Consider the following 20,387-nt stretch of genomic DNA (forward strand, 5'->3'; position numbering starts at 1 on the left):
CAATGCCGTTGGTTCTTAGGACATGCAATCATAGTAAAGTAAATGAATCAGGCTCTGTGTCCGTATGGATTAAAGGTGCACTGAATTGTGCCAAGATTGAAGTTGTTGATGATGTGACACATTACTATAGAAACTGAAATAAAGTACCTGTCCTTTCCTTGAGAAAATAAAAAAAAATTTCACAACAGCAAAAAAGAAACCTATTGGGTCATGGCAAATGACCCATCCCAAGTCATCCAGATACTGATATACCAACACACACTGACTCTTAGAGGAGCCATGGCAATTGGGGGGGGGGGGGGAGCTGTGCTTCCATCTTTGGTTTTTTTATATATACAGGGTGTTACAAAAAGGTACGGCCAAACTTTCAGGAAACATTCCTCACACACAAATAAAGAAAAGATGTTATAAGGACATGTGTCCGGAAACGCTTAATTTCCATGTTAGGGCTCATTTTAGTTTTGTCTGTATTTACTGCTCAATGGAGCACGTTATCATGATTTCATACAGGATACTCTACCTGTGCTAGAACATGTGCCTTTACAAGTACGGCACAACATGTGGTTCATGCACATTGGAACTCCTGCACATTTCAGTCGAAGTGTTCGTACGCGTCTCAACAACAGATTCGGTGACCGATGGATTGGTAGAGGTGGACCAATTCCATGGCCTCCACGCTCTCCTGACCTCAACCCTCTTGCCTTTCATTTATGGGGGCATTTGAAAGCTCTTGTCTACGCAACCCAGGTACCAAATGTAGAGACTCTTTGTGCTCGTATTGTGGACGGCTGTGATACAATACGCCATTCTCCAGGGATGCATCAGCGCATCAGGGATTCCATGCGACGGAGGGTGGATGCATGTATCCTCGCTAACGGAGGACATTTTGAACATTTCCTGTAACAAAGTGTTTGAAGTCACGCTGGTACGTTCTTTTGCTGTGTGTTTCCATTCCATGATTAATGTGATTTGAAGAGAAGTAATAAAATGAGCTCTAACATGGAAAGTAAGCGTTTCCGGACACATGTCCGCATAACGTATTTTTGTTCTTTGTGTGTGAGTAATGTTTCATGAAAGTTTGGCCGTACCTTTTTGTAACACCCTGTATATATATATTAGCAACTGGCAGCAAATTAATGTGTGTGTGTGTGTGTGTGTAATAGAGGGAAACATTCCATGTGGGAAAAATATATCTAAAAACAAAGATGATGTAACTTACCAAACAAAAGCATTGGTATGTTGATAGAGACACTAACAAACACAAACACACAGACAAAATTCAAGCTTTCGCAACCCACGATTGCTTCATCAGGAAAGAGGGAAGGAGAGGGAAAGACGAAAGGATGTGGATTTTAAGGGAGAGGGAAAGGAGTCATTCCAATCCCGGGAGTGGAAAGACTTACCTTAGGGGGAAAAAGGGACAGGTATACACTCGCACACACACACATATCCATCCACACATACACGGACACAAGCAGACATATGTAAAGGCAAAGAGTTTGGGCTTTTGTTTGGTAAGTTACATCACCTTGCTGCCAGTTGCTAAGATATATATCTTTGACATGCTAGTTCACTATGTGCGGTGTTCTAGGTACTTTGCGTTGCCCACTGGGCATTCTAGCGTGACACTACTAGTTTTACTTAGCATCACACATGCTATTGCTCCTGGACAGGAAGTAGATAGCTACTGGCAGCTGGAAGTTGCAGTCTGATAACTGGCAGCTTATAAGTGACATTTCTGGTAAGATGGCATCAGGCGTTGAGCAGCCGCACATGCAGCAGCATAGACACAGAATAGTTATGTTGTGTTATTTTAGGAGAAGGCATTCGTGTCTTACAGTGCATAAAGCTATTGATAATATATCTATAACTATGAAGAGCAGAGTAGGTGCGCAATTTATTCTTCATGGTCCTTCAGTGTTTTGTGGATGAATACTGAATTTTACACTTACTAATGCTGATGCTAGTTCACATGGTAATGGTTGGGTTACTGTGGCTCTAGTTTGTGGCTCCTTGAGTATTGAATCTGATAAGTTTGTTCACACATAGAGTACCATCTCCTTCAGCATGACAATGCCAGATCACATGTGAGTGCTGCAACATCTCCTACAATCTGACACCTTGGATCCACTGTCATGGATCATGAAATCCCAACTTGGCACCATGTGATTTTCAACTATTTTCATAACTTAAAGAACACCTTTGTGGATTTCGCTTTAATAGTGATGAAGTGATGCAAACAAAGATGAGGGTGTGGCTCTGTCAACAAAATCAAATATTATACAGCAACGATAGCAACAAGCTTTTCTCTCATAGAGATAAATATGTTCATCATCAGAGTGACTAAGTTGAGAAATAGATATGTAGACAAGAAGAATAAAGATGTAGGATGTTCATAACATTTGTTTTATTTAACAAGATTTAAGAAGTTTCACATAAAAAATTTCAAGGCATTACTTTTCAGCGTGCCCCCATAGCTGCTAAACTATTGTACCTAGTGAATGATATGTTATAAGCAAGCTAGCACACCTAAAAATAGGCCTTTTAATATAATCAAACAATGGAAACTCCAGGTATGAATAGTAACAATGTAGGAAATGGCAGATTACTGTTTACCATATGAGAGACATGTCAAAAATGACACGTCTTCTTTACGGTAAGTAGCACTGTGTCTTTTTAATATAATGATATTTGTAACTAGCTTTTAGCCTGCAGCTTTGCCCATGTACAATACTTCCAATATATTTCACTCATACATAGATACCAGAGACACTGAACATATTTGTACACATATTTCTTTTATATCTTTAGAAATGTACCTCCGAATTCTGAGGAAACTTGTAGTTCTGTCAGAAACTGACTGTTATTTTGAGAAGAAGGACTGTCACACACAACTGGCTGATTCTCCATTGTTTTACTCCATTCAACTCTACAGACGACGTTAAATGTATTCATGGTATCAAGCCATGTGGCATGGCATGGCCCCCAAAACATGCTGGCAAAATTATTGGCTCACTGTAGTGCTCATCCATACAATGTGGGTGATGCACTGAACAGTGCAAGTAAGAGATAGATTGTGCTTCATACTTTTAAAGTATTCCAAGTCAACTACTTACAGGAACAAAATACCAACAGGCCATTTTCAGATGCTTCTACATGTCATAGCTTCTTGTTGTTACCCCCACCCCTAGTGACTGTAATCATATCTTACTCCCACAGTATTTTTATACAGACAATGAGTCTTCTATATACCAAATTTGCTTGAAATTACTCCAAGCATTCATGATTTATGCTTTTATGGAACCCCCTTCCATCCAAAACCCTCAGCCATAGGAAAGGTAAGGGTATCTTACTGTCAAGAATATTTCTCTAGATAGCCAATTTTCGTAGAAATTCCTTCTACCATTAGCAAGATATGCTGATATGTCACTGCCTTTGTACACCCTTCCCCCACCTCTAGGGTGAAACATCATTGGGACTGTCACCAAGATGTTGAGGGACACCTAAAACTATGGCATTGATAGTAATATTTTTGTATGTCATGCCTTCTCACTCCCACCCCTAGGGATGGCTAGGGTATATTGCCCCACAATATTTTTATACAAAAAATTAGTCATCCTGAGTTAAGCTTATATATCATCTGCTTGTCACCCCCACCCATGTCTGTGGTAGGGGGTTCTGGCACCAACAGAAATCTTCAAGGGCCTGCACATAGCTCATCAAAGTTTCATCATAATTGGATGAATGGTATAGGGATGCACAGAAGATGAACAAACAAACAGACCAAGAAATAGTGATTTCATATATTAAATGATGAAGATTTTATGTATTAGATGATTACTATATCATCTGACACCATGAATTACTTAAATTATGAGAATACTTGGTAAACTTGTATTAAAATATTCATCAATGGAACAGAGAGACAACTTCAATTAAAATCACATGGTACAGTGATGAAAATCCTGGGTAGAACATAAACACAATGCTTAAGGAAAACCATTTACCTCTCGGAGGAGGCTTTGAGTAGTTGATAAGAAGGAACATAAAAGAAGATGAATCTCTTCTCTGTCTGATAAGTGAATGGGTTTACTCATTTCACTGCTTATATTCCATTCACAATTGTGTGTTACCTTGGTAATTTTTCCACATGGTTTCCTTTCATTCTGGAATGAAATATTGTATGACATAATTTACATTCTACACTCACACTGCCCATCTATTTCTTTCTCTGTACTTCTATCTTGGCTTTCCGTAAGCACTTTAACTACTTTCTACTTATTGTGATGTGCAAGAACATGGCATCCTATAACAGTCAAATTAACTGCACAGTGAGCCAAGCACTGGGCTGGGAGAGTGAATGTGTGTGTGTGTGTGTATGGGGGGGGGGGGGGGGCGCACACGTGCATGCACTCAAAAGTATACACTGATGAAAAATTAGTTGTATACTATTATGGTATCACACACTTATCAATATCAACAGAAAATAGCAAATGGTTTCATAATGTTTTGAGAGTTCAAATTGAAGCATTGTAATCATTTTCCCTAGGGTACTTACTAGTTTCACACAGAGGACCACGATGAGCCCAAGGATTTTCACAGATGCATTGAAATGTACTCCAAAGCTCCTTACATTGTGCACCATTCTTGCATGGATTTGGAACACAAGATGGTTTACAATCTTTTATTATTTCAGACAAATGGACACTCATGTAGGAATATATATCCAGAACTTCACCATTGACGACTAAGCCTCGGAAGCATCCTATGAGGCCTTGCTTGACAGTGCTCATTTTCAAAAGGTCTCTAAAAATGAAGAAAATACTTTTTAAAATGGAAAGTCATGTGTGGAATGTAACAATATAAAAAGGATAGTTGCTATACACCATATAGTGATGACGCTGAGTCGCAGATAGGCATAAGAAAAATACTATCAGAAAGTGAGCTTTTAGCCAACAAGACCTTTGTCGGTAATAGACAAAACACGCACACACACACACACACACACACACACACACACACACACACACACACACCTCAGCAGCCAGAGACTGTGGTCATATGGTCATGTTTCTATGGAACAATTGCCAAAGAGTATTTGTCCATGTACACAATAAAGGTGGGATGGATGGAGGAGGAATACGGTTGTGGACAGATAAAATTTGGTCTAGGCAACCTGGAAGCCTACTGAAGAAGCCTGCTCTTTTAGTATGGGATCAGTTTCGTTCTCATTGAATGGATGTTAAAAATAGACTGAATGAATTGAAGACTCAGATAGCTGTAATTCCTGGAGGGCTAACTCATTTATTTCAACATTAAGATGTATGTATCAACAGACCATTCAAGGGACATATGGAGGAGGAATGGAGCGATGGATGTAATCTACAGATTTTGAAACTATATCATCAGGAAGGAGGAAGAGACTTAGAATTTCTCAAATTTGTGAGTGGGTCAAAGCTTCATAGGACTCTATAAAAACTGAAAGAGTGATTCAATCATTTAAGAAGTATGGAATCAGTAATGCACTGGATGTTATAGAGGATAATTTATTGCACGAGGATTTAGATCCTGACATGGTGGCTTCACATATTCCTTACTCCAGCTCTGAGGATGGATTTTGAGGAAAAATATTAAAAGGTAAGCAGTTTTTATTGCTTATATTGTCTAGATATAAAAAAGGGTCTTAAAAAGTGGGGGGTGTATCTTTTATACTGGTGTGTCTTGTATACTGGCAAATATTTAATGCCACAATACTATTATGCACTTTTATATGTCTGTGTCAGCAGAACTAATCATTTGTCACTTGAAGATACATAGTAGCTAGCAATTCTGTCTCATAATTTTGTAGTTTTCTCAACTGAATTTTCTTTTTGATACAATTATTTATTTAATTAGTTACATGTTCCACATTTGTACAATACACCATAATGAAGATGGGTGACTCAGTTTACAGAATATTAACTTACTGAAATTTAAATATGGGTGCATGCTGGCAATTTACATGGGGGTTCACATAAAAGAAAACAATATTTAGTTTAACAAACACAAGTAAGAATGCAACACTTTTGCACTAAAGAAATTTAAAGATTCCAAACAAAAATTCTTCAATAGAATGGAATGTACTTCCCAGCTTACTTTTAAATTTAGATTTTCTATGTCAGGCATTTAATATCATAGGGTATGTTATCAAAGATTACTATAGCAGCATTATTTACCCATTTCTGAACTAAAGTCAGTTTGCATGGAGAATAATGAAGGCCAATTTTTTCTTCTTATGTTGTAATTATGAGTGGCATTATTCCTTAAAACTCTAATGGATTATCTATAACAAATTTTATGAGATTCAGTATCTACTATGAGACTGTCCTTAAAATATCTAACACTTTAAACAATAGTCTACCACATGATTGAGGGTGAGCACCAAATATTTTGTTATTGCATGCTTTCATGGAATGAAGAGTTTCTTTCTTAAATATAAGATTCTCTGGTTGCTGTTCCCCATGACACTACTAAATGAAAATAAGCAAAGTAATAGTATGTTGGCTTCCTTCTTTGTTTCTCTCCAATGTCTGCAGCAACACAAAGTGCAAAAGTGGCTGAACCGATTTGAAGTCTAAAAAGTGTTTGTTTTTCTTCCAATTTAAATTCTCAGCAATGTGTACATTCAAATATTGTGAGTAATCTGAATAATCTGAACATCTTTTGATGTACGAATTAAATATGTTGTGATTGATAATTGATGATTCACATTTAAAAATTTGTTTAAATAATAATAAAAAAAAGATTTCCATTGCAATCTACTTGCTGATAGTGTTGAATACTTTACTGAAAACAAAAAATGATGGCTTTCCACCATTCCTAATGGTTGAACATTGTTGAAGCTCTCTTGGAATTGTGGACCAGAGCCTAGTTACCATTAAAACTATTACAGTAATCCTTTCAACATTTATAAAACAGAAGAACAATATTTCATGTAATTTTAGCTCTAACTGCTGCTTTCAACTTAACTTTATGGGATTTAAGAAATTTTAAATTTGCAATAATGAAAAATTACTTTTTGTCCAATAAGTAAACTTAAATTGAGAAAAGAGTTGAAGAGATCCTGTGACACAAAATTATAATGAAGATATTAAATTTATTTACACTTAAAAAGTCTTGAAAACTTACTCCGGTGCTCCTCCTATAAACATACTTCCTTCAAAGGGCCCAAATTCTTCATCTGGTGCTAGATCCACCATTTTTGTCTCTGTATTGATCATGAATCGAACATGATGTTCATTATAGTCAATCCAAATTTTCTGCCACTCTCCTCCATTTAGTTTTCTGCCTGATTTTATTTCCATTACTTTGGAACTTCCATTATTGAGTGTGAAATTAAATGTCAAAGTGAAATCTGCAAACAAAAGAAATATTGAAAACTGTGACTAACAGCTGCAAAATGTTATACTCTTTCATAGGCTTCTTACAGAGAAATAGCACCATAACATCTTTGATATTTTGCTTACCATCTGTCAGTGCAACCATGAAGGAGGGATGATTTGGTCTTATTGGTGGCTGGTACAGTAGTATAGCCTTTTCTCCTGTAGTTCGGAAGCTAAATGAAATATCACCCTTCCTCCATCCAGGTACTTCAATGTACGATTGACTTGATGTAAAAGTTACTACATATTTTTGAGTATCTGAAATGTACAAAGGAACACATGTAGAGAAGCAACCATAATTTTTGAGACAGTGTACATGGTAGTAATGTTTCATGTTATAAATGTGAAATTGTTAACTACTGACATGAAGTCAAGCACAAAACTGTAAACTTCCCAAACTGTCAACCATCTGTTTGTTGAAAGGCAATGTCATCTAAAAAAACGTTTTTATCTCATAGCACAACAAAGTGATGAAGAAAGAGTCATAAAACATACATAAGACACAGATACATCATATTTCTCAATGCTTTTATCTCATTCACATTTTAGGGGGTATCAATACTTTAATTTGTTAAGAATCAATATGAACTTGCTAAAGAATTACTTTCCTATAATAATGCCATAAATGAAAAACGCATTTTTATAAAATGGACAGTAAATATGTGCAATGTAAAGCAGTTGAGATGAAAAATTTTGCTCAAATATCTAAAAATGTTTATACCATATGTTTTATATTCAGATCAGCTGAAAAGAAACTGTATTTTGGAAATATAGTTTGCTACGTACTAATGGATTCTTCCACTGCTACTTGGTACAATAAATTCATATTTATGAACAAAAATCACATACTGGTAATCTGAATGCGAATTTTTCTTGCAAGACTTACAACATTATTTGCAGTACTTACACTTTGTATTTCTCAGTCATAAACAGATTGATGCATACCATTGCACTACTAAAGAACTGGTCAGGAATAAGAGGCCTTATGGAATTTTTAATTAATACAGTACACTGAAAAGGTAGTTCCTGATGCAAAAAACAAGTGTAGAACTGTTGCGCGATGTTAAAAAGGTGGGAAACATTGACTTCAATTATTAAAACAGCTTAAACTTTTCAGTTATCATTTTTATGAATTAAATTTTGCGTGATACTTCTGACTGATCCAGCTCATTGCTGATGTACACACAATTTTGTGCAAATTATGAGTAAATAAATATACTGAATTTTATTAAATGGAATCTCCTGTTTCATAAAAATGTTAACACTTATTTAACCAGTTTCAGCCCCTAGACTATTATCTACTGCTCAGTCTTAACAGGAGCCGTATTTTCAGCTGATGAGTATTGAAGAATTAGTGTTCAGAGTTAGTTTGAGTAACTAACTGTAGGATTATTTTATATCAGAACAGTTACTGTTGGTAGTTTGTTTGGATGGTGTTTCAAAGGGCCCTGCGCATTGGAGCAACAAGGGCATGTGGCCAAGATAGCAGTGACAAGTAGGTGTGTGAATTTTGCAGCTCCATGGTTTCAGGCTGCTGTACAACCGTGACCAGAGGGGCCCCTACTATAGATAACATATTTACAGAAGATAATTCAGAGTCATTTGTTATGAGCTAGTATTGAAAAATAATCAATGACACTTTAAGTCACTTAGGTGACCATGCCAAAGCAAGATTAGCTGGCACCAACTTTTGGTTAATAAACCCGTTATACAAATACCTGGTCTTCTTATTGCAGTTTGGAGTAAACTTTAGGCATAAGGGCTTTAATCAATCTTAATTTCTGTGAGGCAAAGATTTCTAGGAGCTATATGTCCAATGTCAGGTTACTGAAAGCTCAAGTCTGCTGACCATAGGCAGGCACACAGATCAAAAGTTAGTAAAAGAAAGATTTTCTTAAACATTGTCTTATACACTGAAGGGAGTTCCTCAGCATTCATTTGTTCCCTCATAACTGACACACAGCTCTGGATGTGACTGCACACTTGATAATGGCCGTGTAATGTCCAGGTAAACCTACACAATATTCTTGTCTGTTCCTATTCCACCCCTGCTCCCAACCCGTTGCTCCAGGGGTCGTATCCCTGGAATAGATCTAGATGCAGGACTTTGTGCATAGATTCTCACACTACCGAATACAGGGTGACAGTTATTCAACTACATGAAAATAATGTAAATTAGTTACAAACTATGGTGTGCACACATTGTATTTAACATGTAAATGTCACTACAGATATTTGGATTTAGATTGTGACATGTTCAATATGCCCACCATCGTTGGCGATGATGTGGTGCAGACAAATGTGGAATTCTGCATGACCCGCTGAAGTGTTGGAACATTGATGCTGTCGATGACATCCTGAATGATTGTTTTCAGCTCAACAATGGTTTTAGGGTTATTGCTGTACGCCTTGTCTTTAATATAGCTCACAAAAAACAGTCACATGTGTTCAGATCCAGAGAATATGGCAGTCACTCGATGCCCATGCCAGTGGCCTCTGGGTACCCCAGTGCCAGAATGCAGTCCCGGAAGTGCTCCTCCATGACATCATGATGGCATCGAGCTCGGTCTTGCATGAACCACATCTTGTTGAAATCAGGTTGACTTTGGATAATGGTGATAAAATCATCTTCCAAAACCTCCATGTATCATTCAGTAGTCACCGTGCTGTCAAGGAATATTGCACCAGTTATTTTGTGACTGGAGATTGCACACCACACAGTCACCAACTAGAGTGATTATATTTCTCGATCATGAAATGTGGATTCTCAGTCCCTCTAACAAGCCAATTTTGCTTATTGATGAACCGATCCAAATGAAAATGGGCTACATTGCTAAACCAAACCATACTATTCCCATCATGCCCTGTGGCCAACCGTGCTGTTTGAACATCCTAACACAAACTGTTCAGAAGTTATGACGATTTTTCGTACAGTTCAATAATTGACACCCTGTACTCCGGTCCTGTCACAGGCATCTCTTACCCAATCAGAGCCAGGGCCACCTGTGAAAGCAGTCATGTTATCCACCAACTTAGTTGCAAACACTGTGCTCATTCCGTGTGGACATGGCCACTAAGAAGCTATCTGCCTACATGAATGGCCACCACAATATTGTGGTCACACGTTGCGCAACAAGATGTGCTTAGCATTTACTGCTTCACAGCTTGCACCACCTGGATTCTTCCCATCAACATCTGCCTTCCTGTATTGCACAGGTAGGAACTCATCCTGCAACCTATCTTTCATTTCTGTAATCCCCTGTCCTCAGCCTCCACTGGTCCCTGTCCTCCACCTACCTCTAAACTCTTCCTTGCTCCCATTCCAGCCCCACATGTGCCTTCTGTCCCACCAGCACACCTGCATAATCCTTTCACCTCCTCTACTTCTCTCCTTGCCCTCATCCACTTGCTGCCTCTACCCCCAATCTTCCCCCTCCTAGAGCAGCCTCCTGATGATCCTCCAAGCAGCCCACTATCCATCCCTGTCACATCCCTGCACACTCCCATTGGCAGCACTAGCATCTTCTTCTAATCCTATCCTGCTATCCCTTCACCTCCTTGCTCCACAGCTCTTCTGTACCCCTACTACCCACTCCTGCCAAGATTGTTGCTCACATCAAAAGCAGATGCAGGGGGCCCTTAGTGCCGAGACATGACGGCGATATTTATATTTATTATCCAAGTTTTTGAAACAAATTGAAGATAAGAAAATATATTGTAATTGACTACATCCATACAATGTATATTGTTAATGGATGAACAAAGAGATTGATTGGTTGATTGTTACCCACTTATGGTTTCACTGTCCTTCAACCACATTCCATAAATGCTTATTAGAGTAGCACATTGACAACTACCAGCTTCACCATTTTTGACATGCTCATTCCCAGGTACCAGGCCATAACAATCTGGCCTTTTTCAAAGTCATTTATGTCATTGCTGGACTGATCCCCCATTCATCTCTGCTCTGTTTATTTACTTTCCTTACTGTGTCATGTGACCACATTAAGTCTCATGGTGGACAGGGTCATAATGTCTTGGCCCATCAGACTAGATACAGTGTAAAAAGATAAGTGCACAGCTCTTCCTGATCTGTGCAACAACAAAAGTTATTAATGAGAAACTTCTGAACAAGATGTACTATGAACTTATATTTTCATGTTTGCCCTATTGATTACAGCTATGTGGAAGTTGTAAAATGAAAGTTCATTTCAGCAGGTGTCGGTCTTTTCATTTCATGTCTTGATATGATATCAATAAGTTCAATTTGTCATTTATGTATGCAGGAAATAATTATTGATTTACTTCTGAAGTAGGGATAGCATTATCAATCATGCATTAAAAAAAACTAACACCTAGTAAATTTGTTATTTATCTTTCCTAGTTACAATATACAATAAGAACATTTCAAATTGTTTTATTTTACAATATTAATGTTCAAATCTTAAAAGCAACCAGTATTGTTTGTAATTTATTTACTTTGTGATTTACTATCTTTGACTCAGTGTCAGGAGGCATAAAGTGCTTTAGCTTGGCAAGCAAAAAGTAAGAAGGGTGTTGCTGGTTGGACACAATGGCAAAACATTAGAACATGTGAACAGTTTCTATGGCAGCATGATGTGAGGAGTTGTGAACAGAGTGTAATGGGAATAAACACTAGAAATGTTAATGAGATGTCTGATTTAACGAAAACATGAGCCACATGAAGTTTGCAAAGATAACAAACCAACCCAAGAATTTTCTGAAAATAATGGACTATGTTCAACAATTAATGAAACGACTCAGGCATGAAGCTATGTATAAAATGTGTGTTTTTACTGCTTTTCAAAAAATTTAAATTACATTGTATAAAATACTCATAAATTTTCTTGAGTAAACTACAGTTACAGTTAATTTTTGTATACTTTTTATCCTCATGAACAGTTAGAGTAAAAAAGCATTACAAGCTGCACAAGCTGGCTACTTAGGAAGAATATTCATGATTCAAGAAAGAACAGTGAGATATCTAGCAAGAATGCCACCCAGACAGTCCTGTACAGTCACATTAATGTGACCACATTTTGAAAGCCTGAATGGCCACCTCCTGTAGTGGAGACCACTTCAAGACATGCAGAAAGAGAGTCTGAGGCTCTGGAAGGTACCAACAACGTCGTGGAGCCATGCTCACTCCAGTGCCATTGCTAGCTGCACTACGTTTCTCAGCTGAGGATACATGGTATGAACAGCCCACTTGAGGTGTCCCATAGATTCTTGATCAGATTTAAATCTGGGGAGTTTGGTGGCCAGAGGAGTATGGTAAACTCATCCTGGTGCTCTTCAAAACAACACACATACACTATGATCTGTGTGATACATAGCATTGTCCTGCTGGTAGATGCCATCGTGCCGAGAAAAACAGATTGCACATAGGGTGGACATGGGCCCCAAGGATAGATGCATATTTGTGTTGATCCTTTGTGGTTTCCAGAATGACGAGATAACTGAGGGAATGGCCTCTGACTTGGAAGCTTCCAACGATTGTAACAGGTAGTTTTCTTACAGACATTTCACGCTGTACATGCCAATGCCCAATAGAGCATAAAATGTGATTTATCTGAAAATGTCATCCATCACCCATCAGTGGAGGTTCAGTTGCAGTACTGGCATGCAAATTCCACACTCTGTAACCAGTGTACAATAGTCACCATTTGTGCATGAAGCAGATGCCTGGTGTGGAGGCCCATACGCAGCAATGTTCACTGAACAGTCATTGGGGAGATGCTGTTGGAAGCCCCTTGGTTCATCTGGAGGATCAGTTGCTCAATAGTCGCATGTCTATTCACCTGTACATGTCTTCCTGTCACCTGTACATGCCTTCATTCACCCCTGTCATCTATGGAACACGGGCTCCACAGCTGCCTTGGCGCTGGTTTTTGGTAGTGCCATTTTGCTGTACATGTTATACTTCAACCACAACAGTTGTGAATGGTTTATAAAGTTAGCCATTTCATAAATGATTCCACTCTTGGCCTGAAAGCCAATGATCATACCTCTTTGTACATCAAATAAATTGCTCTGTCTCTGCATTATGCCAAAGACTGCACTGTTTTCTGCATCCCGCCAACAAGCTTTATATGTCCTCCACTGCTAGTGCTGCCACCTGCCGTCTGTGAGTGGTTATTGCTCATTGACATCAAACATAATTGGTAGTCACATTAATGTGACTGGACCAAGTGTATCATATTATGACAGTGAGGGAAAATTACAATCAACTCACCACACAACACGACAAAAGGAAAATTATTGCCCAAGGCAACAAAAACTCAAATTGACAATCGGTGCACCAAATAAAGCAAGCAATAGGTTTTTTTTTATAAATTATGTACTTCAATATAGGAAATAAAATGGATTAAATGCTATTTAAAAGTAGCTTAAAACCTTACAGTGTTGGTAAGCACTAAAATAAATATTATGCCTTACTCGTTTCAACACATTCCAGAGGTCCAAGAGTTATGCGACCTTGTGAATCATGAACCAGCTCCTTTTGTTGTAGGAATATCATGTCAGTGATTCCTAATGTATTAGGAGATGTATAGAGACCCTCATCTGTATGCCATCGTGCTTCGTTTGCATCACAGTTACAGGATTGTTTTGGATCAATACAAGTTTTGTTCACTGCAAAGTAAACAAATGCACTGAATTTATGGTACATAAAGCCAGACAGACTGTGATCATTTTTCACAATACAGTCATAATGAAGATTTTTACAACTTCAAGTTACTATAAACATTTAAAATACAGTTCTTTGAATTGTGATTTAATCATAGTTACCAGCACATGGGCACGTTCCTTTCTTTACATCACCAATGTAGTCAACAATTTGTTTGTTTGCTGATGACTGGAACCATGTAGCGGAATGTAGCTCCAATGGTGCCTTATAGCAATCATACTTTATATGCTGGCTACAGCGTAAGGAATGGGAGATCAGTTCTTGTAACATCTCAGGGCTAAATTCCCGGTACTGGATCTTCAACTTGAAATCTTTTTCTGCCAAACTACGCACATCCTAAACAGGGTTAACATCCATTCATCTATACTTGTGCGCATAATTTTTGCTTACAGAAAACACCAAAACAATACTATATTGATAAACAATAACCATAAAAATAATGATAACAATAATAATATTAATAGTAATAGACATAACATTAGCACTAACTCTGCATGTAATAGGTACTGAAAGGATTAAAGTGATGGAGCCAAGAGAGATCTCTCCAGCATAATAATACAGTTGTAGCTTCATGATTATGACATGATGATCGTCCCAGCAATTACTTATGACTGGAAACAGAGGTATGCTGGGAGACATACTAACACAACTATCCCAGGCCCTGACCCATACACTCTAGTTTCTTCCAACCATCAGATTCTGTGAGATAAGGAATATGACATGGGGAATAAACAGAGGTTATCAAAATCTCTATTCCAACAGGGAAAAAAAAGAAAGAAAAAAGAAAACCTCCAGAGGAAACACATTTCAGAGATAAAAGTGATATTTGCTCAGAAAACTGTCCATTAGGATCAAAAGGAATCTAATTATTTTGCTGACCACCTTACAAGTAAAAAAAAAAAAAAAAAAAAAAAAAAAAAAAAAAAAAAAAAAAAAAAAAAAAAAAAAAAAAAAAAAAAAACCACTGTTATACATTCAGCACTCAAATTTAATCCTACCTCTGAAATGACCTCACCACTTTGTCCTACATTTGACAGTAGAATATTTGCTTTGTACGACATCCTTGCTCAGATTAATAATGATAGTAGGAAAGTTACACAAAGTTGAAGACTTATGGAAACCATTTGAGGAGACTACCAGTGGGATAACTCTTTGGTGACTTCTTTTTTTACTTTTATGTGAAGTTTGGAAAATACATGGATACAGATTTCAGATCAAAGAATTTACAGTGGTCTGCAAGGTGCCCTTCATTTTATTTATCCTCCAGCGTGCTTGATTTGTATGTCTTCTCTGTGCCTATCTCCACATTAGAAATCACATAATTAGATTTTCACCTACTGTTCTCAGATCCTAGTGGTAGTCTACTCAAAGACTAGCATCAGGATCTGAGAACAGTAAGTAAAAATCTAATTATGTGATTTCTAATGTGGAGATAGGCACAAAAAAGACATACAAATCAAGCACATTGGAGAACACATAAAATGAAAGACACCTTACAGGCCACTGTCAATTCTTTGATCTGAAATCCATATCCATGTATTTTCCAAACTTCACGTAAAAATAAAACAGGAAGTCACCAAACTTTCCACTACAGGAATTTCAGACTGATCTTGTTGCTGTCACAGGCACAATATGTGTAAGATCTAGAATGTCAAATACTGGAAAACAATTATTTTAATATGCACCACTGCTTAAGAATAACTGAAGTGCAATTCCTGCCTAACAAACTCAGACTTAAAACCAACAGATGTTCAGCAGCAGCGGTCTCGAACAAAACATTACTGGGTTCTTATAAAACATATGAGAGCAAAAATCTAAAGACTGTGCAGCCACAGACAGCACACTTGTAGTATTATGCCTGTCAGACTCTGGGGGAATTCAAACATGGGATTGTAAAACACAACTCATGATCAGATATAGAGGACTGAATAAAATGGAATCTGTAGAAAGGCCACATTGAATGACTGAAAGGTGAGAGATGTTCCTAAGCATGCAGAAGATGATTTGACAATCAAATAAACTGTGATGCACCTAAAGAAAGACTGTCCTTTACAAAGCCTTGCCAGACATACATTTAGAACCCTGACAGCATAGGAAACAATAGAAATCATTTAACTCTTAAAAAAAAAAAAAGATGTAACTGGAGTGTTTACCAGATGGATCTGTAATCTGAAGACATTACTAAGATTCACTGCTTTACCAGTGTAATCATCACTTTTTTAATGTTTAATATCTACAGCCCTTGAGATTAACATAAATACATACTGTAAATCAGGGTCATAGAATCAATATTGAATGATCAGTCTTCACTGGTTGAATACCTCTCTTAACTAGGACTAACGAAGAAACAAAATATGCACACAATAAATAGACAAAATGGTGTCAATGGCAGTCTTTTAGGTATCAAAGGAGGAAAAAGACCCTTATAGGAAACCTACAGCACCACAGCACTTGAAATATGATCAGATTTATCAGCTACTTTCCTTCAGGTACATTGAGAAAATCACACTGAGATCATGAACAACAGTGAAACAATTTTTTAGAGTTATCAATCTGAAAAAAGTTATGCAAATTTACACAGACTCACTATAACAAGATTACAGTCTCACAGAAAATGTTATAGAGGAAATGGTCATCAGAGTAGCTAATTCAGAATATAGAAAGGTTGAAATGGATTTTAGTAAATTAAAAGCAAAGTCATCAACATTAAGAGTGCAAGAGGAATTCCACTATTATGTGCAGAGGAGAGAACACACAGGTGGAAAGAGTATGTAGAAGAACCATGATGATGTGATAGAAAAAGAAATGGGAACTGACATGGAACACAGAGGATCTAGTATTGGAACCAGAGTTTAACCAAGTTCTGAAAGACTTGCCATCAAATAAGATAGAAGTAACTGACTACTGCCCTTCATTATTTCTAAAATTGTTTGAGGAAGTGGCAACCAAATGCTATTCAAGTTGATGTGTAGAATCTATGTCTGGAGATGTACCATCAGACCACAGAAAAATATCATCCACACAGTCCTGAAGATACTAACAGCAGAAAAGTGTGAGAACTATCACACTATCAACCTATAATACAACGAGAAGGAAAGTTGCCACTCACCATATAGCAGAGATGCTGAGTCGCAGATAGGCACAACAAAGAGACTCTCACAATTATAGCTTTGGGCCATTAAGGCCTTCTTCAGCAACAGACACACATATCCACACACACACACACACACACACACACACATACACACACACACACTCATGCAAACACAATTCACACACACAACTGCAGTCTCAGGCAACTGAACCGAAGCTGCCTGTTATTTCGGTTGCCTGAGACCACACGCAGTGGGATTGAGGTAGGATACAATAGTAACTGTAGATATGCTAATGAAAAATCCTGGTGGAATGTAAATAATTTAAGGAGTAAAGGTAAAAACTCACTAAATAGCATGGGTAGTGAGTCATTACATGACACATGAACAAGCAGAAAACATTGCTAGCTTTCAGAATAGACCTTTCTTAGAGTTATAGAGCACACATCCTTTTATCCCATAATCCTCCCGGCAGCATCTTCAACTAGCCCCCTCCCCCACAACCACCTCCATCCCTGGACCAGAACACAGAATCCTAACTTTACTCTTGCATTCCCACTCTCTTCCCCACTGTCTCTCCTTTGTCTGTTTTATTTCCCTCTCCCAGTTCCCTCCTCTATAAAATCATGTGCTGTGCACAACTCATCCCTTCCTGTGGCCAGATTGAGGAAATCAATGCCAGTACTACATTCATGTCCCATGAACCTGCTGCCTTTCCCTACTAGCCACTCATCCCCACCTCCCTCCTGCTCCCCACTCCTTTCTCCCCTCGTCCACATCACCTGACACAACCTCACACCACAAGCAAGCTGGAATGCTGGCACAATATAGTTAACGAGGACAGTGTAGCTGTGTGTGTGTGTGTGTGTGTGTGTGTGTGTGTGTGTGTGTGTGTGAGTGAGGGTCTATTTATATATGCATATGTATGTGTACTCTATAGTTCCAAAAAAGAAGAATTTGTTGGAAAGCTACAATAGTTCTCAGCCTTGTTAACATACTTTTTGATGACTAACTGCTTCTACCAAACAAAAAGTTGTTACTAACAGAAAAACAGCAATGGATACTCCTGGATGGAAAAATACATAAAGTAAGAATAGGGCCACTACTCACCTACGGCAGAAAGATGTATGGCACACAGAATCATGTAGCAGAAAGCAGTACTCATACTAGCTTTTGAGCATTTGCTCTTCCTCTAGTAAAATGACACATGTTCACACACACAACCATACAGACACCCAAACACATACTCTCCCAGTCATGAATAGCCTGATTATTGATTATCAGTCACTAAGGGAAGTTACCTGGGCACATGGTGGTGAGGGAGGGGGGAGGGAGGCAAGCAGAGAATAATAGAGATGAGGAGGGGGTAGGAAAGCAAGGAATAGTGCACAGTGCAAGGAGGTCCATTGGCAGATGACTCAGTGGCTGCACAACAAGAGAAAAGAAGTTCAGAGGGTAGAATGCATAAGTGATAAGGAGAGGAAGAAGGGAATAAGGGAGGGGAGGAAAGGAAAAGAAGGTGGAGATGAAAAGGAAGAAAGGGAAAGGGTGGAAAAGGGAGCTGAGGGAGAGGGAGAGAGGGGTGGAAATGGAGAGAGTGGGAGAGTGGGGAGACAGGGAGAGAGAGGCGGGAGGGGAGAGAGGACAGGTTAACAGAGGTTTAGGACAGGGGGTTGCGAAAACACAGGATGTGCTGGAGACAGAATTCCCAAATTCCCACCTGCTTAGTTATAAGACACTTGTGCTGGAACAGAGCATGCAAATAGTCCATTTACTGAAACAGTTGTTGAACTCATTTGTGTTGTAGTGTGAAGCATGTTCAGCAACAGGGTACTCAATCTGTCTCATTCATAAACATATCCCTTGTGCCATCTCCTCCTTTGATACCAGTAAATTTGCTAACCAGCCAAGGACCAGCACTCCTTTGATGACCATGTACCACCCTGGCCTTGAAAAGTTCAACCACATCCTTCACCAGGACTTCAATTATCTGTCATCATTCTGTCAGATGAGGGATATTTTACTCAAAACCCTATACACATCACCCAACATAGTGTTCCACCATCCACCATATCTATAGAATATCCTTGTCCATATCTATTCCAATCCTGCTCCCAAACCAGGATCCCATGAATCATTGCCTTATGGTTGGCCCAGGTGCAAGACCTACATCATACACCTGCCCACCACCTCCTACAGCAGATCAATCACAGACATTTCCTACCAAACAAATTAAAGCCATATTAGCAATGCTGCAATAACTGTACTGCATTCTATCTGGGCATAACGAGTGACAAACCATCTTCTTGTATGAATGGCCACAATTAGACTGTGGCAAACCTCGAGTTCCACCATCCAACAACCAAACATACTGCACACCACAACACTAATGACTTCAACAGCTGCTTCACTACACAGGCCATTTGTATACTCACTTCCACCACAAGTTTCTCTGAACTACACAGGTGGGAATTAACTCTCTCCAGTTCATCTTGCACTCCTGTAATCCTCCTGGCCTAGTCCTCTACTACTCTGTTTTCCACTGTCTCAACTTATCTTCCCTTTCTCCCTTCTGTTCACACCATTCCCTCCCTCCATGTAAGCATTCTCTCTCCCTCAACCCCTTCCCCTTTCCGCCACTCTCCCTTTCTTTCTTTCTTCGTTAACTGCTCCCTCTTCATCTCCACTTTCCTCTCATTTCCTCCTCTCCCTTCCTGGCCCCCTCTCTCTGTCTCTCATATGCTCTACCTCTCAGCTCTTTTCATCTTGCACAGCTACTGTGTCATCTGCTGAAAGATGTACTACACACTATCCTGTTGCCCAATCCTTGCTTTGTGCATTCTTCCATACCCTCTTTGTAGCTCCATCTGCCTAGCCTACTGTCCTCAATAATCAATAATTAGTCTTACTGTGACCGCAGGAATGTGCATGTGTGTGCCTGTGTGATTGTGTATGTATGTACTTTACAAGAGAAAGAGCAAAAGTTAGAAAGGTAGTGTGAATACTGTTTTCTGTTGCATGTTTCTGTGCTGTGAATTGGCAGACTGCACTTGCAGTAAGCAATTTCATTGTGCTACAAACTGAATATTTGAAAAAGATTTTCAAGTATGATCTACAGAAATACCAATAATCAGAATAACTGTATCATGCTTTTACAGGTCTACT

At 38.5% G+C, this 20,387-nt stretch overlaps 1 protein-coding gene across 6 annotated transcripts in view; it reads right to left on the reverse strand.

Annotated features, from left to right (window-relative positions):
• The window catches only part of LOC126474141 (axotactin), a 557,260-nt gene that overhangs the window by 206,149 nt on the left and 330,724 nt on the right, over positions 1-20,387 (reverse strand). For all 6 annotated transcript variants that reach the window (XR_007586577.1, XR_007586576.1, XM_050101588.1 and 3 more), the window contains 5 exons: positions 14,232-14,466; positions 13,881-14,075; positions 7,506-7,679; positions 7,168-7,393; positions 4,559-4,806 (listed from right to left, as the gene is read on the reverse strand). Coding sequence is in view for 4 of the 6 variants with exons in the window: in XM_050101588.1 (XP_049957545.1) it covers positions 4,559-4,806; positions 7,168-7,393; positions 7,506-7,679; positions 13,881-14,075; positions 14,232-14,466 (1,078 nt within the window). In the remaining 2 variants the exon portion in view is untranslated. The remainder of the gene's footprint in view (positions 1-4,558; positions 4,807-7,167; positions 7,394-7,505; positions 7,680-13,880; positions 14,076-14,231; positions 14,467-20,387) is intronic.

Source organism: Schistocerca serialis, chromosome 4 (assembly GCF_023864345.2).
Source record: "Schistocerca serialis cubense isolate TAMUIC-IGC-003099 chromosome 4, iqSchSeri2.2, whole genome shotgun sequence".
Classification (NCBI taxonomy): Eukaryota; Metazoa; Arthropoda; class Insecta; order Orthoptera; family Acrididae; genus Schistocerca; species Schistocerca serialis.